The sequence below is a fragment of the Pseudorca crassidens genome, chromosome 8, assembly GCF_039906515.1.
Source record: "Pseudorca crassidens isolate mPseCra1 chromosome 8, mPseCra1.hap1, whole genome shotgun sequence".
In the NCBI taxonomy this organism is placed as follows: domain Eukaryota; kingdom Metazoa; phylum Chordata; class Mammalia; order Artiodactyla; family Delphinidae; genus Pseudorca; species Pseudorca crassidens.
In genome coordinates, this window is record NC_090303.1 from 66,422,847 (window position 1) to 66,447,012 (window position 24,166).

Here is a 24,166-nt window from a genome sequence, read left to right on the forward strand (position 1 = left end):
ACCTTCTTGCAGAAAGAACTGCCGCAATATTAATGAAAAGCCTATCGGAGAAAGAGAGTCCATCTCAGAGATCTTTAAATATTTTGATGTGATCCAGGAATCCCATTCCTGGGCATCTATCAGGAAAAGATGAAAACTCTAATTTGAAAAGACACATGCACTCCAATGTTCATAGCTGCACTATTTAGAATAGTCAAGATATGGAAGCAACCTAAGTGTCTATCAACAGGTGAATGGATGAAGAAGATGTGATATGTGTGTGTGTGTGTCTATACACACACACACACACACACACACACAATGGAATAAAAAAGAATTAAACAATGCCATAAAAAAATGAAATAATGCCATTTGCTGCAACGTGGATGGACCCAGAGATTATCATACTAAGTGAAGTAAGTCAGAGAGAGAAAGACAAATGTTATATGATACCACTTATATGTGGAATCTAAAAAATAGTACAAATGGACTTATATACAAAACAGAAATAGACTCACAGACATAGAAAAGAAACTTATGGTTACCAAAGGGGAAGGGGGAGGGATAAATTAGGAATATGGGATTAACAGATACACACTACCATATATAAAACAGATAAACAACAAGGTTTTACTGTGTAGCATAGGGAACTATGTTCAATATCTTGTAATAAACTATAATGGAAAATAATAAAAAAGAATATATGTATAACCAAATCACTTTGCTGTACCCCTGAAACTAAGACAATATTGTAAGTCAACTATACTTCAATTAAAAAAAGGGAAAATATTTTGATGGTCACTAGTATGTGAAAACATAGGCTGGGATCATGGCTTTCAAATTTCATTCCAGCTGAATGAGACTAACAATGTGACTGGCTAGATGGCTTTTCAGCTTTTTGTGAGCATCTGAGTTAAGACAGGAAAACGAGCTCATCATGAGAGTCATCTGCTTGGCCCCAGGGTTCCTTCATACGAGGTGGAGGGGAAGGTAACGTAAAGGTGACTAAGCTGTGGAACAAGCAGTTTGTGACACACAAGGTCCATTACCAAAGTAATGCCTACCAAGGGTCAGTAAATCAGGAGAGGGTGGCTGGTTTCACACATCTGTTCTCAACTTAATGGTTCATTTATTTAATTGATGACTGCTGTCTTTGGGGAGATCTGGTATTTTGTGGACTCAGGAGGGTAATAAATAGGGCTCTGCTTAATCTTTTTTTTTTTCAACCTAAGGCCAATATCCCATCTGTGGCAATTCAGAACCACCAGAGCTAACTCATCATATGGTGTCCAAGATCTATTCTCTTTCCCCTGCAAACAGAGCAAAATTTCAAGTAAGTGAACTTGAATATGGGAGTGGGGGTGGTGGCCCCTCATTCAGCGAGTGAGACTTGTGTTCTCTGAACTGAAAAATAGAAGAGGGGAAGTGGGTATGTGGTTTCCCTCCCCAATCCTCTAAGATCAGAGCTTTATCATCAAAAGACTGGAATTGAGAAGCACCCCTTTGCACAAGAATAGAAAGTGCTGAGCCTCAGACATCCAGACAAGTGTAAGACCATGAAATGTGCAAGATGCAAAGAAGTGGCAAAGTAGCATGTGCGCTCTTAACCAACCTTGGGACAGAAGGCTTAGGCTATACATAATTTGTGAAATCCTTAGGAAATCTCCAAACCCTTAATAACTATTCCCATCCAACATTGCCTTCCTTTTCCCGGAACTGCAAATAAGACCAAAATGGTCACATTTCAATTGACATCCTTTACTACCTTTACAGGTAACAGAGTTGTACAGGAGTGAGTCACGTGGGGAGGAAGCTTCAACACATTCGGCAGAGCTAACTAACAAGTTTAATTAGGATCATGGTAGAAGGAAGTCAATGCTGATGACTGTCATCATCATAAATCAAAAGAAGGGAGCACGGTCAGGGTTAAGTTTGAACAGACAGGTAGAGTGATAGCTTATGGCAGGGAGCAAGGACAGAGCCTTTCACACAAGGAAGCTCTCAGATTTAGACCTTTGACATCACTTTCAAAGGAGAATTTATACATTAATATATAACCACAGAGATACACTCACAGCATTGAAAGAAGATCTTCCTCATACGACTTAACACTTTTATCTCACTTCTGGACCACACACTTTGGAGTGTACTAGGAATTTAATCATTTCTATAAATCTTGTCATTACCTTGTCAATGGCTCAGTTGTATTATTGTACTTTATATTTTTGCTATTTAAATATACGTTAGTTACCTTTAAGTTGTACCAAAATTGTTTTAAACCCTGTTTTGCATTTTTCTTCTAAACATGTTAGTAGTTTAGGCCTCTCCTGATTTCTGAAACCTTATATTCCCTAAGTTTGAAATATAAGATTTTATGATTGAGAGCATAAATAGATACCATGAAGCAAGGTGAGATGAACAGAAGACCAGCATCAGCTTTGCTATGGCAACCTCTGGCACAACAGAAGTCTAGACAAGGAAGACCGAGCACGTGGTCACTGGCTAGGCTTGGTTGCTCCCGGAAGTAGCCCCGCCCTGCCAGACCCAGGTTCTTGGGATAATGAATGCCCGAGTACTCAGGTGTCCCACTTCCTAACAACATCCTGTGGTTCGCCTGTGGGTAGGAAATGTAACTGCTGAATAATTAGTCCATGAATCATTGAGAATTGACCTATGAAATAATGAGGAGGGATGCCCTCTGGGTTAGGAAACATTTAGTATTGGAAGCCTGAAATTCAGGTAAAACTAAATCGTAAGGTTGTCATGTTCAGGGTCTACATCAGCCCAGAACTGCATGTGATTGATTAAAATAAGCTGTAAGAAGAGGCCACCATAGGAAGAGAAATTGCTATCAGCAAACAACTAATATGGGTCCTGGAAAATTACACACAAACAAAACTAATAGTGGACGGAACCACAAAGGGGGATCATTTATTATATCTATCTTTCTTCAAAGTGGCCTCCCCCATACTAATGAGAATTAGTCACTTATGACTCTCAAAGGAAAAACTTTCTTCCCCTCCCCACCACCTATTCAGCCTCTTTCAGTGGCTTGCCAGACCCATTTTTTCTGTGACTGTTTTCCACTTACTTCTCTGGTTCCCTGATCTAGGCCCAGGAAAACCTCTCTGGCCAAGCTGATGTTTCCCCCAGAGCACCTGGCTCAGACTAGGTGTGTAAACAGATTCATTGAATAGGCTAAATTGTTTTCTTTTCTTTAGTTCATCTGTAGTGATAATTTTATTTTTATAAAGAATTAATCAATTTAACAAATGTTTACTAAAGGCTTTCTATGCTCAAGTATTGCACCAAGCCCTGGAGATACAAAGCCCCCTGCTTCCCCTTCCTCCCTCCCTCCCTCCCTCCCTCCCTCCCTTCCTTCCTTCCTTCCTTCCTTCCTTCCACATATTCAGTATTTTGCTTAAGATGAATAAGTGTAGTCTTAGTTCTCAGAAGTCTTTCAATCTAGTTATCAACTCAAAAAAGTAAATGGAGAATTAAAGTACAAACAGACATGATAAGTGCTGTTTGCAAGTGCTAGGGGTTTGCACAGGATAGGAAGAGTGTGTGTGTCTGTGTGTGTGTGTTGGGGGTATCTATCTTAGCCTAGGGAGGGTCAGGAAAGCTTCCAGAGGAAATGACCCTGGAGCTGAGGTCCAAAGAAGTAAGATATTTTTGGGGTACAGGTTTTGGATGTGCCAAGCTGAGTGAACAGCTCATGCAAATGTCCTGAGGCAAAAACCTTCTGATGTGTGGGGAGAATTACAAGTGGTTTGGAGCATGGTGTGCTGTGGAGCAGCCAGGGATGAGTCTGAAAATGTCCTCAGGGGTCAGTTCATAAAGAGCTTTGTGTAGGGGGCTAAGGAATCCTGCAAAGGGTGTGAAAATTTTATGTTGGAGATTGCCATAATTAGTTTTGCATTAAAAAGCTATCTAGCCAGCTAGGATGTGGATTATGGACTTGCAAGGCAATGGGCAATCCTGCAGGGCTGGGGTCCTATTAGGAGGCAGTGGCAGTAATAGAGATATGAGCTAAGAAGAAGGGGTCCCTGCCTTCCAAAAACTCCCAGTCCAGGGCTCGGGAAAAATCACTGACCACAGTAAAGGGAGGGCAATATAAACAGAGGCAGGTGCACAGCACGATGGAACACTGATCATCCCTCGGGTCTGTATCATTTTAAGTTCCTTTTGTCTTTAGAATTCTGTAACTGCAGGCTACCCTTCTGTGGGGTTAGCTTCTCTGAGCCACTCTGCTCTGAGGCTAATATGAGGCATATAAAATAGGAACCATGTAAGAATGTTCACAGTAGCACTGTTCACAAGTGCCACATGTGGACAGTGCAAAACCAGAAAACAACCCAAACACCCGTCAATGGGAGAGTGAAGAAATAGACTCTTGTAGAGACACAATGGAATATTGTGTGCAGTCAGAGTGCATGAACTACAGCAGTGACACAAATCTATGGATGAATCTTAGACATACAAATTTAAGTGGAAGTCCCCAAAGATTATGAACAATGTGATACCCTCTTCATAAAGTAAAGAAATAACCAGAATTTTAAAATATGCTTTAAAGGAATATATAAAATAAATATATTAATAATTATTTATTGTATTAGCATATATTATTTTTATGATTATAATTTATCATATTAATAAAAATATACATATATATAAAGACTATAGAAAAAGGAAACAAGAGAAAGATAAACATGGGATTTATTACTCAGGTGGAGAAAAGCTTGAGAATGAAGAGAAGGACCGTGTGGTCAGGGTAAGTTATTGTCAAGGACCTAGAATTTGCCTTGGGTGGTAATTTGGAAGCTAATTACAGTATTCAAAGTAACTAGGTAAATAACTAAAGAAGAAATACAAGAAAGCCATGTATGAATCCTTGATGAGAAAGCGCCATGAACAGGAATATGATTTATCTGATCCAGTGCTCTGAGCTCAAAAAAGAGAAAAGAAAGAAAGGAAGCAGACAGGTAATGATAAGGGCGCACATACAGGACCTTGAGGGGTGGGGCTGGAGAGAAGGCCGGGAAACCAGCAGGTGGGAGGAGAGAAGGAAAGAACCTGAGAAGCACGTGGCCTGAGAACCCAGGAGGGAGTGTAGGGCAAGCTCGGGAGAAAGGGTCAAATTCCCATGTCCCGCCACTAGGATCTTGTCACTTGTTGGCATTATTGGTGAAATTGCTTCTGAAATCCTCTTGGAGAGAAACTGAGCCAGGTTGCCACACTGTAATTCAAAGGGAGCCTTTGCCTAGGATCACAAAGGATCTGAGTCAGGTTTGAATTTTCCACTATTAACAAGAACTGGAGAGATATTACGCCCTTTTACAAAAAGTACATCCAACTGGAAATGGAGCCAGCTACCTCCCAGTTTTCCTGCTTCCCCCCCATCATGTCCCAGCAACCAAATCAGATTAATGTGCTGGCATACTCACAGTTTTATGATGTCTGGTCCAAATATGCCTACCACTAAATAGCAGGTGGTCTTCAAGAACAGTTTTTCTAAGAAAAATCAGGGGAAATAAATTACTTTTCATTATGATGAATTTAACACACGAGTTAATAATGATCTTTACTAGGAACTGAAGCTAAGTGCTTAATTTATTATTAATTCAAGCGATTAATTGTAAAGGTTTGGGAGGAATGTTACAGTTAATATACGCATGAAAATATCATTTCCATCTCAGGTTTATGTAAACGGCACTTTGTTTACTGTAGATGTTAAAGACCACTAATTTTTGATAAAAATAGTTAAATTCTGGAGTCTCATTTTCTTTTGTACAGCAGGGAATGTCTGAATGTTGGAAAGGATCTCATTTGTTGATGATGACAGAAACAGGACTTGCTTTAAAGTAAATTATCTGAACTATTGCTTTGTTAAAAATATTCTTCTCTGATGTTCATTTGGGGAAAAAAGACTTTACTTTGGCTATTTAATTGTTGCTGTTGGTATTCCAGACATAAAAGGATACTAACTGTCACAGGTGTTTGCATTGCCATCTACACCAGAGAACACACACACACACACACACACACACACACGCACACATGCAAACCCATGGCCTAGACAACCTCCTTCTCCTGCTTCCCCTGTTATGAAAATACAGGAAGGCTTTATGGGTTGGTCTGTTTGGACAAGGAAACCTGTTAAATCTCTGGTCCTGTTTCTCCAGTTTGTCAGCCGACTATGGAACCCTGGTAATTCTATGGAGGGCTTTTGCATGGTTAGGACGGATGGACTGTCCTGGGGACAAATGGGAGACCCTCCCTGAGAAAAATTTTTCTTGTCATATTTACCTCAAACTGGGCTACCAGTTGCTTGGAGAATAGGCACTATTCAGGATAAATATGGGAAAACTCTCTGGTACTTCAATTTTACTCAATGGTAAATAATGTAAATATTACTTTTATATTAAAATAGATAGTTTCATGGGACTTTTTTTTGCAATAAAGCATGAGACTTCAAACACATTATGCTTTTGAAGTAGGAACTTAAAACTAATCTTACATTACTATTGACCTTACAGAAATAAAAAGAACGATAAGGAAATACTATGACATCTGCATGGCAGCAAATGAAAGGCAAACTACCAAAACTGACTCAAGAATAAATATACAATCTTAATAGACATACAACAAGAGATTAAATTAGTAATCAAAAATGTCCCATAAAGAAAAGTCCAGGACCAGATAGCTTCACTGGTGAATTGTACCAAACGTTTTCAAAAATCATCTGAATAGATATTCTCCAAAGAAGTTATACAAATAGCCAATAAGCACATGAAACACATCAGCCGTTAAAGGAAATGTAAATAAAAACCACAGTGAGATACCACTTGATACCCACGATGATATGTGAGAATACAAATGACAGATAAGGGTTTCCCTGGGGGCGCAATGGTTGAGAATCCACCTGCCAATGCAGGGGACACGGGTTCAAGCTCTGGTCTGGGAAGATCCCACATGCCGTGGAGCAACTAAGCCCGTGAGCCACAACTACTGAGCCCGTGTGCCACAACTCCTGAAGCCCGCGTGCCTAGAGCCCGTGCTCTGCAACAAGAGAAGCCACTGCAATGAGAAGCCCGTGCACAACAACGAAGAGTAGCCCCCGCTCACCACAAGTAGAGAAAACTCATGTGCAGCAATGAAGACCCAACGCAGCCAAAAATAAATAAATAAAATAAATAAATTTATATTAAAAAAAGAGGTGGTTACTTTTATTTTTATAAAATGAAGGATAATAACAAGTATTGTTGAGGATGTGGAGAAATCAGAATCCTCATATTCTGCTGGTGGGTGTATAAAATGGTACAGCAACTTTGGTAAACAGTCTGACAGTTCCTCAAATGGTTAAATATTGAGTTGCTATGTGAGCCAATAAGTCGACTCCTAGGCCCAAAAGAATTCAATATTTATATACCCACACAAAAACTTATACATGAATGTTCATAGAGGAATTATATAAAATAGCAAAGAAGTGGAAATACCTCAACCCAAATGGCCATTAACTACTGAGTGGATGAACAGAATGGGCTATCTACACACAACAAAATATTATTCAACTATAAAGAGTAATGACTTTCTGATACATGCTACAACATGGATGAACTTAAATACATTATGCTAAGTGAAAGAAATGCATTTCTACGATTCCATTTACATGAAATGCCTAGAATAGGCAAATTCACAGAGGCATAAAGTCGATTAGTGGTCGCTTAGCGCTGGCGAGAATGGATGTTTGGGAGGTGACGGCTAAGGGGCATGGAGGTCCTTTTCAGTTTAATGAAAATGTTCTAAAATTAATGGTGTCGATGGATGCACAACTCTGTGAATATACTAAAACCCACTGAATTATACACTTTAAATGAGTGAATTGTATGGCATGTGAATTAAATATCAATGCAACTGTTATAAAATAAAAACAGCACCCCTTGGGTGTTCCTCCTTAGGGGTGTCAAAAAAGCTCTGATGTCCCAAGTCTCAGACACCAGGGTTTCAGCACCAGCTAGCTGGCTTCTGACCTTGGTCAGGTTGCTTCCCCTTCTGGGTTTCAGTTTCCTCATCTGAAAAATGTAGGAGTAGGATTCAGTTCAGTTCCCTTCACTGTCTTGGAAGCTTGGAGGATTATGTAACTGACATTCAAAATTACGTGAACTTGCAAAGTACTTTGGAAATGAGTTTCCAGTATCGTTAATGTAAAACTAGTTTAGCCGAGAGCAGAGCAATTTAAAAATCGACACCAGGGTGTTCTTTGATATACTTGCAGTGCTGCCTGAAAGGCAGAGAACATTTTTCTTTTTTCTGGTAAAATAAGAGGTATTTGCATGTGTGTGTGTGTATTTTTTATAGAACATTATTTTGCTCAAGTTGAAGTGAGTGGCAGCAATGTTCTCCTCACCCTCTGTGCAGGGCCATCTGAACAACCAGTTTTCTCAAACAGATTCTGTGATGGTTAAGAATGAGAGGCTCCTGCAGAGATGGCTAATGTGGGACAAGAGATGGGCCTCTGAGAGCTAAACTTTAGATCAACACAGAAGGGTGCAGAGCAGAGAGAGGCAAAGTCTCTAGAAAAAGCCAGACAGGGCCCAGTCAGCCATGATCAGATGGTAACCTGTTACTGCTACAACTGAAGAAAAGACTGGCACTAACATAGTGCTAGTAACCTATATGATATAAATTGTATACAGTTAAACCTTGCCCGTAACCAGGAAGGTACAAGAGCATTTAATTTCTACAGAATCAAAAGGACTTGGAACAGCATAGGGAAAAAAAAAGTATGGCTATTCCCAAGGGCAAAGGAAGGTTAAAAAAGGAACGATAGGTGTATCCACATATGTGGGTGTAAATAAAATCTAGAACATCCCAAGCTGTAAGTCACTTTTATGTTTATCATCACTTCGTTTCTCATAAGAAACTTTTGAGGGGGTGGTTATTTTTACCCTCATTCTATGGGAAGGAACTTTGAGGTTTAGAGAGGTAAGGCTGCCCAAGAGCACTGTGGTTCAGTAAGAGATTAAAGTCTTCTACCCCAAAAGCCCAAACTATTTGTAGTATGCATTTCAACGTACTTAGGACATGTTATTTGATGCCTCATCTACCTCAGGTATGGCAGGTATACACTAACTACTCATTAGAAGTTTGCAGCACAGTGAGGTGAACTGACCACTGAGAGAGTTTTGTAGCTATGTGTTCTGGGCTGCATGTAGATTTTCAGAACCTACAGAATGTGAGGAGAGTTGCCTTCCTCATTTTAAGACGACATGAGTTTTTAGCTATCATACTCCACGGAGATAAGATTTCTGCACAGGTGACCCAGGAAACTGAAATTCTAGCAAGAATCTGAGGGCATATGAGTCTACTGACCCCTGGTGAGAATGATTCCATTAATCATTTTTCCATTAACAATTCTGAGATTCTTCCAAGGTGTTTACTAGTGAGAGCCAGAGGCAAATGCAGTGGGTGAAACTGAAGGTCAGAAATACTTTGCACAATTCGAAAAAATTGTCTTCCCAGGCATCAGAAAGGCCTGCATGATTTACTGAGTGATTATTCTCAAGAATGTTGCTTGCATGGTTTCTCTGCTAAGGTTACGTTTTATATACTTGTTTAGCTTTGGAGATAAAAGCAGTACTACTTAAAAATAATTTTTAAAATAATAACTGTTTGTTGCTGTGCACATTTTGGCTTTCCCTCTCTCCCATTCTCACCAGACAGAAGGCAATACTGGGTGCAGGCAGCCACTGTGGACCAGGCCTATTATGTTTTCTAGAAGGAGAAATATTTAGCTAAGGGTCAGACTATCTTTGTCACCCTATACAATTCACATGACCATTCTGTGCACCCTTTCCTATCCACAAAATGGAAACAGTAACGCCAACCCTGCCCTGATGTCTGTCAGGTGAAAGAGACTTTAATCCGAACTGAGTACTTTATTTCTATCTAGAGGTGAATATTAATTAATAAAATGAAAATAACTCCAAATAGCCTTATTCATCCTTTGAAATGCCTCCAATTAAAAGGTAACTCTGCACTGAAATACCAACTTTCCTTCCCTTGGCAAAGTGCTAGCCTCTCTTTTGCCAGCATCTGACTTTTCAACCTCTCACTTTACCTCAGCAGACTAAAATTTTCTGTTATGAGTCAAAAGGAGCCAAGGTGGAACCTTGAACACCAGCAATCTTGGTTCATGTTGTTTTGTATTTTGCTGGTACTTTGGGACAGGATCATCTGAGAAATAAGATTTTTACTCAGCCTTTCATCTTTGAACAACACAACTTTGCTTAAAAAGAGAAAATCAAACTCAAGGTAAAAATGGTGATATCTGTCAGTGTGGTCTATTACACAGAAATGACAACAATCAAAACAAGTCTTAATGACGATTATGACTTTTTAATTTTTCTTCCTTTTTGTAAAATGGTAATAACATTCTTCTTTCTCTAATTCAGAGATGTGAAAATATAAAGCAAGGTTTATAATAGATTTTGAATGTCCAATAAAAATGGGGATGGATAAATAAAATATGGGACGTTTATATGGTGAAGGACTATAGAGTAATTAAGAGGCTTGACCTGAGTCTATATATGTCTTGACACATATAGATCTCAAAAACATAATGGTGAGTGAAAAGCAGAAGTTACAGAGTCGTATATACAGTAATCATTGATATAAAACTACAGTCCCCACAAGGGAGGATTCTGGAAAGATGATGGTGGAGGCAGCAGAGTTTGGGAATTTCACTGAATCTCTACAAAAAAAAAAAAAAAAATACAGCTTCTAGATAGGAAAACCAAAACCCCATGGACGATACTTACAACAAAACTAGATATCTCCACGAACCCCAGAATACAATTAAGGCAACGATAAAACACTCACAATCATGAGACTTAAGGGTTATCAACATCAGTGTGGGAGAAAGTAAAGGGAAGCCAAGGGATGAATAGCAGAATCTCCAAAATAGCCCACAGGTATTGACGACAAAGTGTGGTGGGCCAATGAAGAACAGCCCCAGATTTATATTAAAATCAGCTGAAACTGGGAGGGGGTTTGCCCACTGCAGTAGCAGATGAGTGCAAAGGACTCAAGGTTATAAAGACTAAGGGGTTTGAGTGGTCAGGCATTTACAAATTCTAGAAAATGATCTACCAGACCTCCCTTCCAGGACAGGGTCCACACTGAGGGGAAACTAGCGGGTTTGGAATCAAAACTGAGTTGGATAGAAGCAAAGTAAAGAGAAAATCCAGGCAAAAGTGTGCAGAGGGACAGAACCAGAAAATTTCAAAATGCAAGCAGCCATGTGTTTCTTTACTTACTTTTTAACACTACACAAAACAATGGAAGAAGGGGCTCTGTGCATTTGCAGAAGCTACCCTGAGCCACTTCTCTTTCTAAGAGTTTTTGAAAACTAATTTCACATAAAAATGAGCAACAGATATGTATCTAGGTCAACTCCCATACAAAGTTATTATAAGAAAAAAAAAAAGAATAAGGAACAGACACATCCTTACAGATAGCAAAAGCATGCCAGAAAATCATGCCAAAAAAAGGATTAAAACATAACAGTATTTTAAAATGAGTGAGAAGCATTAATAAAATGGTATAAGACGTGAAAGAACAACAGAAATCAGAATTGGAAAAACGCAGGTATGGAAATAAAAGAACTCAGGGAAGAAAACAAGATTGTAAAAGTAATGAAATCTAAGTTAGAATGAACACAAGAGGAAGGGAATACAATAGCTGACGTTTTAAGAGAAATAGAATATGAAAAAGAGGAAAACTTTCAAGATAAAAAATAAATGAAGTGATAAAAAGTATTCATTCAAGAGATAGGCAAAATCGTGAATACAGGCAAAGAAGATTTAAAATATGGTTATTAGAAACCCAGACAAAGAAAACCAAATCAAGGAAACTGACCAAATGCTAAAAACTTTCCTGAAATTATAAAAAATGTATTTGAAACCACATATTAGTTTCAAAATGAGAGAATAAGAGCACACTGCATGCCTGAGAATGTCAATATACAACAGCCGACGCCAAGACATAGTTTAGTTAGATGACTAAATTTTATAGAAGAAAAAAAAATTCCTTTAAACTAGGCAAAGTGACTTATAAGAAAAAGAAAATTAGATTATCATTACGCTTTTAAATAACATATTTAAGACACTTAGGGAAAGAAACTGTGCCAAGGTTTTTTTGGGGGGGTTTTTTTGGCCACACTCTGTGGCATGTGGGATCCTAGTTCCCCGACCAGGGATTGAACCCAAACCTCCTGCAATGGAAGTGTGGAGCCTTAACGACTGGACTGCCAGGGAAGTCCTTGCCAAGGATTTTTATATCCGGAAAAACACTGACTTTCTAATGTAAAGGACAAGCCAGCTTGTTATCAACGTGCAAGAATTCAGGGAATATTATTCTCATGAGTCCTTCCTGAGGAATGAACTTTAGACAGCACCTCGACTAGAGAGACATCTGCATAAGGGCTGGTGGTGAACATCAATCTTACAGTTGCTGATGGAACTAAAACTAAATGAAGATGAAAAGGAATGTATATATTGTACGTAATGGCCATATACTCAAATAATGGAGAAATGAGGCTATCATATGTGTAAAGAAGGATAGGTAAATGAGTAATTATGAGATATTTTAATTCTATCAATCCCCCGGTCCTTGAGAGTTAGGACTTTGAGTGTGGAAAGAAGATACAGATATGATACAGAAGAAACTAAGAAAAAAAAAAATCCTGCAGTCCTGAATTTGAATTTGAAGTGTCAGAATGAACTCATATATTTTATATTAAAATAATATATGTAAATGTATATATGTATATTTTCTATCATTGGCAACAGAAGAAGTCTAGAAAGAATGACCAACTGAGTAGCAATGACATTCCTATGCACCCAGATCATGGTCTTAATACTATTTCCCACTAAAAGAAACCAGAGCTTCTAAGAAATGACTGATTTCAAGCCTGGGGTTGGAAATGTACAAGACAGGCTGGAACAACTTGTCACACTAGTTAGTGAGGAAGCTACAAAGACTACTTAGACTTATGTCGAAAGGACCCAGGAGCCAACTTGAAGTTCCTACTGGTCAAAGATGAGAGAATTTGAGCTTTAAAGGGATAATAGTTGAAGTAGTCTGAAACTCATCAAATGTGTATAAATTCATGAGTTCATAATGATACTTTAAAGAAAACCAAGTGACTACTTTGGGATGATACTATAAAGGCAATGAGTTATTCGAAAACTGGCAAGTAAAACAAAAGAATCAAGCATTTATCCTGCCTTTCTTAGAATGAATAATAGTACCATTAGGAACTGTGGGGAAAAACATCCCTAAGCTATGATGATGATGAGGGAAACTGTCTCTAATATATTTCAACTACTAAAGGAAATGTAATTGATAGATTAGAATAGCACCATTTTGCAACCTCCAATGAACTGATAGACCTAGTCATAGAGCATCAACAGCTGCTAATATCACAAAAATAGAAAAGAGAAAACCACTTATGATGGCCTCCTGTTGAAAGAAAACACCATCACTTATAGCCTTGCCAAAGAAATCAAACTGGAGTCTCATCAAGCCTCTGGATCTAGCTGCCAATTTTCAGGAAATACAGAGCACAGAGAAACATATTCAATCATACCACAGGGATGCCATCAGCAAAATGCAGAAACTCTACACGACAGATTCCACAGCTAAATTACAAGGAAAAGGAAGGGATGGAAAGGAAGCTGGTAGATTAAAATCGACTTAAAAGACACATCAAAAATTTAAAAACTGGGCAAGACTATGGTGTCTGGAGATACACAGTTGGGTGATAAAGCTATAAAGCAATACGAGGAAATGATTATAGTAATCTTCAGGATGTTGTTTTTTTAGGGGGGAGGAGGAATTTATGATGGGTTGGGGCATGTGGATGGGACTTTTGGAGCAGCTACCTATCTGTTCTTTCCTGACCTGTGCTATGTTTACAAGGGTGTTCTTTCAATAACTGATAAAGCTCTACATTTATTTTGTGTTTTTTTAATTTGTTTCCTTTTATCAAGAAAAGGTTAAAAAATTATCCACAGACAATACTACACATAGTCTATGGATTCATACAAGTGAATGTAAAAGTATAAAATTTGCCAAACCCAATGCCCATCAAGTTCCTATGAGTGGTTCCATCTAGGGAGGAGGTAGGAAAATGTAACTGGGAGTGGGGGAGGCCAAAGGGCATTTCAAGTTTATTCGTTACCTTCTAATTCTGTGGAAATATGTCAAAATCTTAGCAATGGTCAAACTGGGACATTGCAAACACATGTATTTGTGTATTATCCTCTCCCAGTCTTTATTTTTGAATTCTAAAAAAATGAGCTTATGAGTATACATTGAGACTGCATGCAATAAATTTTCTGAAAATGTTTTGATGCCATTGACACAACGTCTGTTAAATCAAATATAAAATCGTCATGAGTCCAACTACCTTACTTAAAAATAATAATGTAGGCATCTTTGAAGAATTAGTTCCTTAACATTAAGTGAATGAAAATTTGACTCTCAAAGAAGTTTATTCATTGTGATTGTACACCTAACAGTATTCTATAAGAGAAAGAGCGTCAATATTTTCTTTCTGCTGAGAGTGTAAAAAACTATACAATTTGTTTAAACCACCAATCATTTCCTTCTTTTGCAGGATGTGTAAAGGATTTTATAGAAATCCAGTTCAAATCAATGGAATGTCCCCAGATTATTTTCCCATTTGGAGTTTTAAGATCCATTGTCTCCTCCGCCTAAATAAAGCTCTGTGTTAGAAAGGAGATGCTTGCATCTGAGAATGTGTGTGTGGTTAAATTAACATAAATCATTGAAAATTATTCATTATTCATAATTTTGACCTTCTCGGTACTTAAGGCCATGACCACCAGGTGGGCAAATCATTATAAATGTGACACATAAAACAACAATCGGCCATTCTACATTTTATTCCCTGAATGTCCACAACAATCTCATTCTGCCATGAGAGAGAATGAATGTCAGGGGAAAACAACTGCCTCAAGTATTTTTTTGTGTCTTCCTTTTAATTTCTATGAGTTCCATAAGAATATCAACTCACAGAAATAACACAATCAGATTCTCCTCTGTGAGCACATGTAGGGTATCAACTCACTCGTGATGGCTCATGAATGAAAAAGAAACGCAGACCCACAGCCAAGTGAGCCTTTCTGTATTTACCAGGCAAGTAGCTGCACAGTCTCTCCATTGAGGTCTGGACCGTTGAGTTGTGAACTTGAGCAAGCTGTTCAATCACAGACACCACCAGCACACACCCTGCAAGGGAGCAGAAATCAGCCACGTCACATAGAAAGCTGTGCTGGAGGGCTGGGGGAAAGAAAGGGGATATACGTGTGTCCTTAAAAACACAAACCTTTCTAAAACAGAGAACTTTTCTTTGCCATGCTTTTTATAATCAACCATGTACGTGAATGCACTGAGTTGTAGTGAAATATGAAGTGTGGTAAGAAGATTGTGTATTTGGGCGTCAGAAAGACTGGCTACCAGCTTACCTTTGTCACTTGTAAGCTATGTGACTTCGGGGAAGTAATTGAATCTTGCTTTATTTCCATTCCTTTTTGATCACTATCTCCTGTAAATGGGGAGATAGTGCACGGAAGACATTTACAGGAGATGGTGCATGGAGGACAGCCACCACTGAGGAGAAGCTCAGTGGACAGCGGCTCCTTTCCTGTCCCCTCTCCTTCCCTTCTGCAGGACAGCTTCACTGTGAGTAAGATCATTCTCACCCTACACATTCTCAGCCCGTGACCTACGGTCAGATTTTTAATTGTAGCAAAGCAGCGGAAATTGCCCAACATTTGGAGTCAGAAGACCTGGGATTGAGTCTTGCCCTTGAATCCTGGATTTACCACCCATCCTTTCCAAGCCTTGTTTTCCTCACTGCAAAGTAAATAGTTTCCCAAAGGGCTGCTGTGATGATTAAATGAAATAAAAGTGCAAGTGAAGGTCCTTTGAAATCATACACTATTGTAAAATATTATTTTACCTCCCAGCTATAAAGCACTCGGCTTGAAAGCATGTACCAATATGATAAGTGTCTAGAAGGAACCTTGGATTAAATTAGGAATATATTCCTTAAGCTACCTTGATGTATGATAAGTGTGAAGGCTCAGAACTGCTAGGCTAATACCCCTAGAAGTTTCTATCACCAACCTTGATCTCCTAAACTGCTAGGGAAGCCCAAACCTCCTTTGTCCAAAGGGAGGGGACTCTTCTATACGCAAGAGGTTGGTTGGTCAAAGGTAAGTAAGCCTGAGAAGAAATTGTTAGGCTTCATTTGGATAGGAGGAGTAGCACTTATTGGCAGAGGTTGGTTTCCAAGGAGGCAAAAGAAGGATTACATCCAAAGTAAAGAAGTTCCAGGGTGCCTGGCCCAGAAGTAAGCTCACTGCTATCCACCTGCTCAAGGAGCTGGGGACCCAAGTTCACATGCAGTGTCATTAAAGCCAAATTCCCACTAGGAATCCTTGAGGGAAAGTGGCTGATAACAGATGTGAATATTACAATTGGGCATTTCTTTAAACCTCCCATAAAATGAGAGATTGGCAACAAAAAGGGAGAGATTTCCACCTTTCTAGACACTGCAACACCTGAGCAGGCTCTGGCCTCATTTGTTCTGTACCCTCTGGTACAGCTGGGCAAAGCTGGGCTCACCAAATCTGTGATAACCATAGTCTTACTGCTCTGGGAGCACCTACTTCTGGGACATTTATCAACATCAGTTACCAAGGTTGATTGGATGTGCTTTTAGCCTAATCCATGCATTGAGGGTTTTATTACATTGCAATGAATTCAGTAGCTGATACTTATTAGCACTTTACAGCCTAAAAAGCATTTTCATATCTATTTTGTTTTATTTTAAAAATAACTTTTCAAAAAAGATAGATGCAATGCAATCTCATTGCAGAAAAATTTTAAGATACACAACAATGTAAAAAAGATAAACATCACTTAAATCACCCAGAGATAAAGCAATTTCACTTTTATTTTAAATATATAAAATATGTTTAATATATGGGAATATTTTCAACATTTATAATGCACTATTACACCTTGATTTATGTCCCTGCTAATCACCTGCTAAGTTAGGTGGAGCAAAATACATTTTAATAACTGCAATTGAAAATAATTATAAGTAATTATACTGCAATGTGACAAGAGGATGCAATGTGGTATAGTTGAAAAGGGAGAAGCTTTGGAATAAAAAATAAACTTTTTTTTTAAACAAGGTTCAAATACTGGATCAGTCACTTAAAATGGTGTAACTCTGAACAAGTTACCTACCCTTCTGGAGCCTCTTTTTAAGAATTTAGAGTTAGAGCATAAGTTCCTTGAGGGCAGGAATGGGGTCTTAGTATCTCTAACTTTGAGTGCCTGACATAAGAGCCTGGTTTGGAGGAAGGAGATGAGAGATGTTGGCTGACTTGAAGCCAACTGACTGGAGAACCAACCGGGGGACACTTCAGTTGTCACTTGCTGGGGACCTCCATGGGAAACGGTTAATGGATGCAACTGAATTTGTGTTCTGGCTCGGTCATCCCACTGACGACATTGCTTACTGTTTGTTCCATCTCATTACAGGAAAAGGCTCCACTTTTCATCCTGGTGTGAAACAACCAGCGCCCTCTCTTAAGTCAACCAGCAGATTCTATAGCAAATGGTCATGGTGTGTAGCTCAGGATCAAAGAAGAACGCGGTGGAGACTGGGTTGAGACCTTGAATAGCAATCACTTCATACGGAGTCTCATCAATGAGCTGCAGCATCTGGCGCCCAGAATGGACTTGAAACACAGGTATGTATTTATCTTCATCCTTGGAGTGGAAGGATGAATGCAAAGAGAATTGTGCTGCTTGAGACCAACCTGCTCCTTTGTACTTACAGACGTGGGCTTTTCTTTCACTCAGAGCAATGCCAACAAGGACTCATGACTTTTGTGACTCCTTAGCACTGCTGGCTAAAATTGGAGATCATTAGGTAAATAAAAAGGAACCAAGAAAAAGTCAGCTGTCTCTGAAGATTGGGTGGATCTTGCCACCATCGCCACTCTGCCTAGTGAAGAGTTATTATGATCAAAAGGACCCTGCAGAAAAGCAGGTAATGGGGCTTGAAATATGTAAACGCCCATGTTGGGCTCAGCTTTGATTTGAGTCCTGCTCACCTGGACATCCCTGCCCATTTCCAGCGAGCTCAACTCCCATTGGATTGTGAATTTAGGGTCTGCAGTGAGGTGCGTCCTGAATCCTTTAGCAGCAAGAATGGAGACATTGACTTTGCTATAGTTTCTAATAAGAGCTTTTACTGTCTTGACAGGCTAAAACAATGTTTTTCCTTGGAGAAATGCATGTGCAGAGTAATTCCTCCCCTTATAGACTATTCTCTGGCTGCTAATAAAAGGCCTGGGTCTGCTAAAGCAAGTTTGTCCAAGCAACTGTTCATTTAGGAAGTGATGAGAGTGGGTGAGAACTATGTATTTTGCTCAGTGGTCACTATCTGAAATTTCAGATAGTGAAATTATGGAAATGGAAATATGGAGATATGGAAAATCTCTTCTCACCTGGCAACTGAAAATAATGAGTATAATAGAAACAGACACCCCTGATATTGTAGGAAAAGAAGCAAATAGGCCAGAATAAAAACACCTGCCACCGCAATCAGCTTCTAGACACACATCTCAGGTAGACTGCAGACTGTACCACGGAATCCTTTTGAAATGAAACAGAACTCTTGAAACTCTAATTATAATCATATCTGTGCTGGCTGGAAATTCAGCCAACTGCAGAGAGCAGTCTAGTAGATTTCTCATTTGTCTGAAGCCTACACTTCATTGAGAAGCCTTGAAAGCACCTGGCAGTTGTCAGAACCAGGGTCGGCGTGACTACACTCCATTTTTGACCCTGAGTCAGGGCATAAATAATTCATCACATGGCTAGAATGTTCTCTGCAGATTTCAAAGGGTTTTGCATACATTATCATCTCATTCAAACTTCTGAACAACTCACAGATGCAGGAATTACTGTTCTTATTATCGTATAGACCAGCAATCGGAGGCTCAGAGAGCTCAGATGCCTTGCCAATTATGGAGCTAGTGAGCAGGGGAGCTGGGACTGGAACACAGCATGTGTTGAGTCCAGGCACCATGCTGAGCTATGAGTACACGCAGAGAACAAACAGATACGATTCCTGCCCTCTCAGAGATCATACTCTATTAGGGAAAAGTGATTGTAAACACGTAAGCACGCGTGCAATTATAAATAATTTTAGGTACTATGAAGAAAAGGAACAAGGTGAAGTAACAGAGGGCAACAAGGACGAGGTGGTATGAACATTAACTAGAGCTGATAGAGAGAGAAGGCTTCTCTGAAGAACACACACAAAAACGGCTCATATAATGGAAAGGAGCAAGCAGGGTGAGCAGCCAGGCAGGCTTTGTAGGTAGGAGGAACTGGTGCCTACTTTACGGCAATGAGACTGGGAAAACCTGACATTAGGAGATGCGATGCAGGCACAGGTGGAGGTCAAGTCTGTGGGTTTTGTAGATGGCAAAAGAGGTAGGGATTCAACCTGAGAGGAATGGGAAACTATGAATGGGCTTTGTGGAGAGGGCTGCTACTATGTGATCTGTGTCTTTAAAATATCATGCTGGCTGTCATGAGGAGGAAGGATCTTGGGGGCGGAGAGATGAAGAAGGAGGCTATTTTGGTCCTGGAGAGAGGTGATCGCTGATTGGATAGAGTAATGAGTGGCAGTGGGGATGGAGGAAAATGGGCAAATCTGGAATCTGTTATGGAGGCTGACCCGATTGGATTTATTAATAAATTGAGGAGAAATGTGAGAATCAAGGATGACTCTTGTTTCTGGTTTGGGCCCTAGAGAAGCGTAGAGCACAGGTTTTAGAGTCACACCACACCTGGATTTGGGCCCCTGCACCCCTGTTGGACCAGCATGACATTATCAAGTGCATTCCTCACCTGATCCCTCTCTCCCCACCCAATGCCCCTCCACAAACACCTAAATTCTGTTCTCAGATTTCGCTAATCGGGTGGGAGCAGAGGATATAGTTTTATATGTTGTAATTCTAATCAACAACTTTTATCCCAGATCTTTCTCATGTTGGTGAAGAGAAAAGGAAATAAGAAAGAAAGGTAGGAAAACAATCACCCAAAATGATCCTACAGCCAGCTTTTTTTCCCTAAGATATTAGTTATCAAGCCAGAGATGGCAGCACACAGCCCAGGTATGAACACTGAAACTTCACTTTTTCTTCTGCATCCTACTCTCAGTCTGGACATGGATAGGGAGAGTGGGTAGGAGAAGAAAAGAGAGTGGAAGGGAGGAAAGAGAAGGGAGAAGTTATGGTACAGCAGAGACTGAAGAATTTGTGGTTCAGACAGACCTGGATTCAAATCTTGCTTCTATTACTTATGAGCTGTTGTATTTGGCAGGATGGTTAAACTCTCTGAACCCAGATTTTGGCACCCACAGAATAGAAAAATAAAGCCCTCTTGTGTGGTACATTAAAAATGGCCACAGACTTTTTATACTTCCTCCCAGGAAGAGGTGATATCTATTTTCCAGGCTTTGAATCTGGTCTTGTGACCTTGCTTTGATCAGTAGAATATAGAAGTGAGAGCATGTCAGGTCCAAACCTAGACCTCAAGAGGCCTTGCATCTTCCCTTTTGCCCTTTTAGACCTTCTCACTAAGCTGAGGGCAAGTGGAGACGGAGCAGCCTCAGGCAAAAAGGTCAGAGTCTGTTCTTCCTGAAGTTCAAGCAGTTTTTCAAGAATAAACATTCCTCAATTCATTGTGTGCCATTGGTTGATTTTTAGTGTCCTGAAATGGTTGCTTGTGACGGTCTTTCCAGTTTTATGCTTGGTCTTAGATGGACTTTGTCCAGGGAAGGATTCAGGTGGGGACTCTGTCCTCTACACTAACATTGAAAAACAAATACTATATGAGAGAAAGGGTATGGTAGTGGAGTAATTTGTTTTCCTTTCCAAATTCTGAGTGTGAAGGCCAGGAGAAAAATCTTGAATATCAAGCCCCTTTCCCTCAAAAACAAAATAAAACAAAAAATGCTTCAACCCACAGCTTACTCTTCATCTATGAACTTCTACTATATAGTCGTGCCTATTTGGTGAATCACTTTGGGACCACGTCACATCAATTCTCTTTTGCAATACTATCTGGTGTTTAGTTTGAAGACTTTTTCTTTTTGAAGTATTTCTATGAGTGGTAGGCAGAATGATAAGATTACTGTCTCCTGCTGTAGAGGCCTTACTTAATCCCCTCCCCTGAGTGAGGGCAGAACCTGTGAATGTGATTGGATATCACTTCTGTGATTGTGTTATGTTCTACGATAAGAGAGATTTTGCGTATGTAATTAAGGACCCTAGTTAGTTTACTTTGAGTTACTCAAGGTTATCCTGGGTGGACCCAACATAATCAGGTGAGCCCTTTAAATGTAGAGAGCTTGCTCCAGCAGTTCTTAAACAAGAAAGAAATAGCTACGTTATTAACTTCCTTTGCAAAGGGGCAGCCTCTCAGAGCTGAGAGTGATCCTGGCTGACAGCTCGCAAGCACATGGGACCTCAGCCCTGCAAATCCAAGAACCTGAATTCTGCCAACCACTACTGAACTTGCGAGAGAACCCGAGTCTCACATCACACGCAGCCCCATGTGACATCTCGATTACAGCCTTGTAAAACTCTGAGCAGAGAACCGGGTTATATTATGTCCAGACTTCTCATGTGCAGAAACCGTGAGATGATAAATTTATGTTGTTTTAAACTGATGAATGTGTGGCAAGTTATTACACAGCAATAGAAAGCTAATACACTATGAAATCTTTTTTCATAAGTGAATCTTCCCTTAAGATATCCAAGATTTGAGAATTTGTATTTGCATAAGATGTAGATTCCCATGTAATTATTCAGTTTACTCAGGCCTCTTTGCCTTATGATAGGTTTAAATGCAGGACTTCCATAGCTCATTTTCAATATTTTTTTCCTGATTTCCAAAAGAATACATTATCACAACCCCTTTGGGTACTTAGTATGTCCCAAGCACAGTTCTAAGTCCTTCATGTGTGTTTACTCATTAGCCCTCCACACCACCCAAGGATGCAGGCCCCATGTAATCTCATCTTACAGATGGGGGACACAAGGTACAGAGGGTGAAACTGTGCCCTTAATGTCACATATGTACAGAGTGGCAGAGCCAGGATTCCAATCCAGGCAGTCTGACCCCAGAGCTTAAGCTCTTTTGCTCTTAACCACCATGTCTTACTATTGTTTTTGCAAGCTCATCTAGAAAATGTGGAAAATTCAGAAATGCACTGAAAAGAGATTACAAATCATTTGTAACCTCGTCACTCATAGATAACCATACACCAACTATTGGCATTTTGCTGTTCATCCTATCTGGGAAGACAGCTATATAAGTAGAGAGATAGGCACATTATATATAATTTTATGGGGATTTTACTCTGCTTAATGCTTTGTAACATTCTTTTTTTCCCCTCTTTCTCATAGTACATTTAAACTATGATCTAGTTTACTGCCCACCCCTTCCCTCCAAAAAAGAAAATTTTCACTTTCTCCTTAAGGAAAAGCATACTGCCCACTTGGATTCTTCTGGTTTTGCTCACTTTGGGACCTTTCACAGAGTTGTGGACCTCTCTCTAGAGTGCCTTTGTGGTCCTTCTCTTCAGGGTTATGCCCCAGAACAATCCAGGAAAAAAAGAAAAAAAGGCAAAGGTGAGTTCAGTGAAAATTGAGATGATCAGAAACCTACCATCTGTGCCAAGGTTGGGATTAAATTCTGTGATAATCTAAAAACAAAAGTAGGGGATTAAGAAGAGGGCAAGTGTGAAGTGTGGGGGACAAAGTGCAGAGGGCTGCAGCTGCAGCTGGGAACCAGCAGGCATCTGGCTACACCTGAAGGGTCTGCAGGGCCCACGAGGGTGGAGGTGAGCAGCTTGTCAGCAGGGAGTGACCGTGGATTCTGTTAAGAACAGCCCATGAGCTGCACCAGCCGTGACACTTCACTGTGGGAGTTCTGAGGGCCGAGAACCGTGTCAGGGTGATACAAAAGACCTCCCCAAGGACTGAGAGCAACCCTCAGAGAGGGGAAAAAGAAGAGAGCCCTGAATTATCCAGAGGAGACTAAATTTAAACACATGAGTGGAAAGATGAAATGTTTGCTGCCCTCAGCAGCAATGGTGGTGGCTTATGAACTAGTGTTCAGATATAGAGAAATAGAGAAAATGAAACTTCTGTACATGTAAATTGTGATCATAAATTTTCAATCTCTGCTGGCTCTGTCTAAATCTTTCCTATTTTTGTCAGCGACATTGTCATTTTACCATTCATGCTGGTTGAAAGCTTAGGATCACGTCTTCCCCTTTATCTTTCAAACTATAAAGTCATCTCTGACCACTGTGTGTGTGATGTGGTTCGGTGGGGAGGAGGTTTTATCGGACTCTGAAGGCATTTTATATACTTAACCAAACATGAATGAGGGAAAAAAAAATTTTTTTAAGCGCTTTAAAAAGATTCCTTGAAAAAAAAAAAAAACCAAAATTCAGTGAATTAATTTAAATGTCAATGACTTAGAAACATAAGGATTACTTTGCCCCTAAATCAGCCATGTAAAGAAAATAATGTTTTGCAAAAATGAACATGGCTTATTATTGATTTCATAACATTTGAAAAGTGGCAGAAAGAGGCCCTGGCTGTTCCAGCACAGTAGAATCAGAGTTTACTTAGTGATCAAATGAACGTACAGTTCAGTGCAAAGGAATTATGGTAAATTGGGAAAGAGGCCACTGGGGCTTTGCATAGCTTAGTTCTGATTTTGGAATATGTTCAAGGCCAGGCCCTCCAGATCTGCTGGTTAGTTCCCCACTGCAAAGGTTCCTCTTGGTACAGGAGCTGGGGTTGTTTGTTTATGATGGGGATGTTGGCTCAATCACTCAATAACTTCTACAGTGGCTCCTTGTGGAGTATCTCTCGAGTCACAAGAGTTCCCACTTCTGTGAGAGCTGTCCCCTCCCTCCGTGACCCTGGCAGCCACATCTGCACTGGGAGCTCTCCTCACTCTCCCCTGCCTCTTGTTC

At 39.8% G+C, this 24,166-nt stretch overlaps 1 protein-coding gene and 1 long non-coding RNA gene across 6 annotated transcripts in view; one reads left to right on the plus strand and one right to left on the minus strand.

Annotated features, from left to right (window-relative positions):
* Positions 1 to 24,166, minus strand: part of AOAH (acyloxyacyl hydrolase) — a 173,772-nt gene that overhangs the window by 144,247 nt on the left and 5,359 nt on the right. For 3 of the 4 annotated variants that reach the window (XM_067746725.1, XM_067746726.1, XM_067746724.1), the window contains exons 3-4: positions 15,205 to 15,300; positions 5,427 to 5,493 (exon numbers count right to left, since the gene is read on the minus strand). In XM_067746725.1, the coding sequence (XP_067602826.1) occupies positions 5,427 to 5,493; positions 15,205 to 15,300 (163 nt within the window). Of the gene's footprint in view, positions 1 to 5,426; positions 5,494 to 15,204; positions 15,301 to 19,501; positions 19,640 to 24,166 lie in introns of those variants that run through there. The other variant, XM_067746727.1, reaches the window with a different exon arrangement.
* On the plus strand, positions 1,205 to 21,795 carry LOC137229188 (uncharacterized). 2 transcript variants are annotated; one of them, XR_010945585.1, is made up of 5 exons: positions 1,205 to 1,312; positions 17,629 to 17,840; positions 17,930 to 18,142; positions 20,147 to 20,190; positions 21,581 to 21,795. It is a non-coding gene; the product is annotated as an uncharacterized lncRNA (long non-coding RNA). The 2 variants fall into 2 exon arrangements; XR_010945584.1 differs by having other exon boundaries at positions 20,147 to 21,795.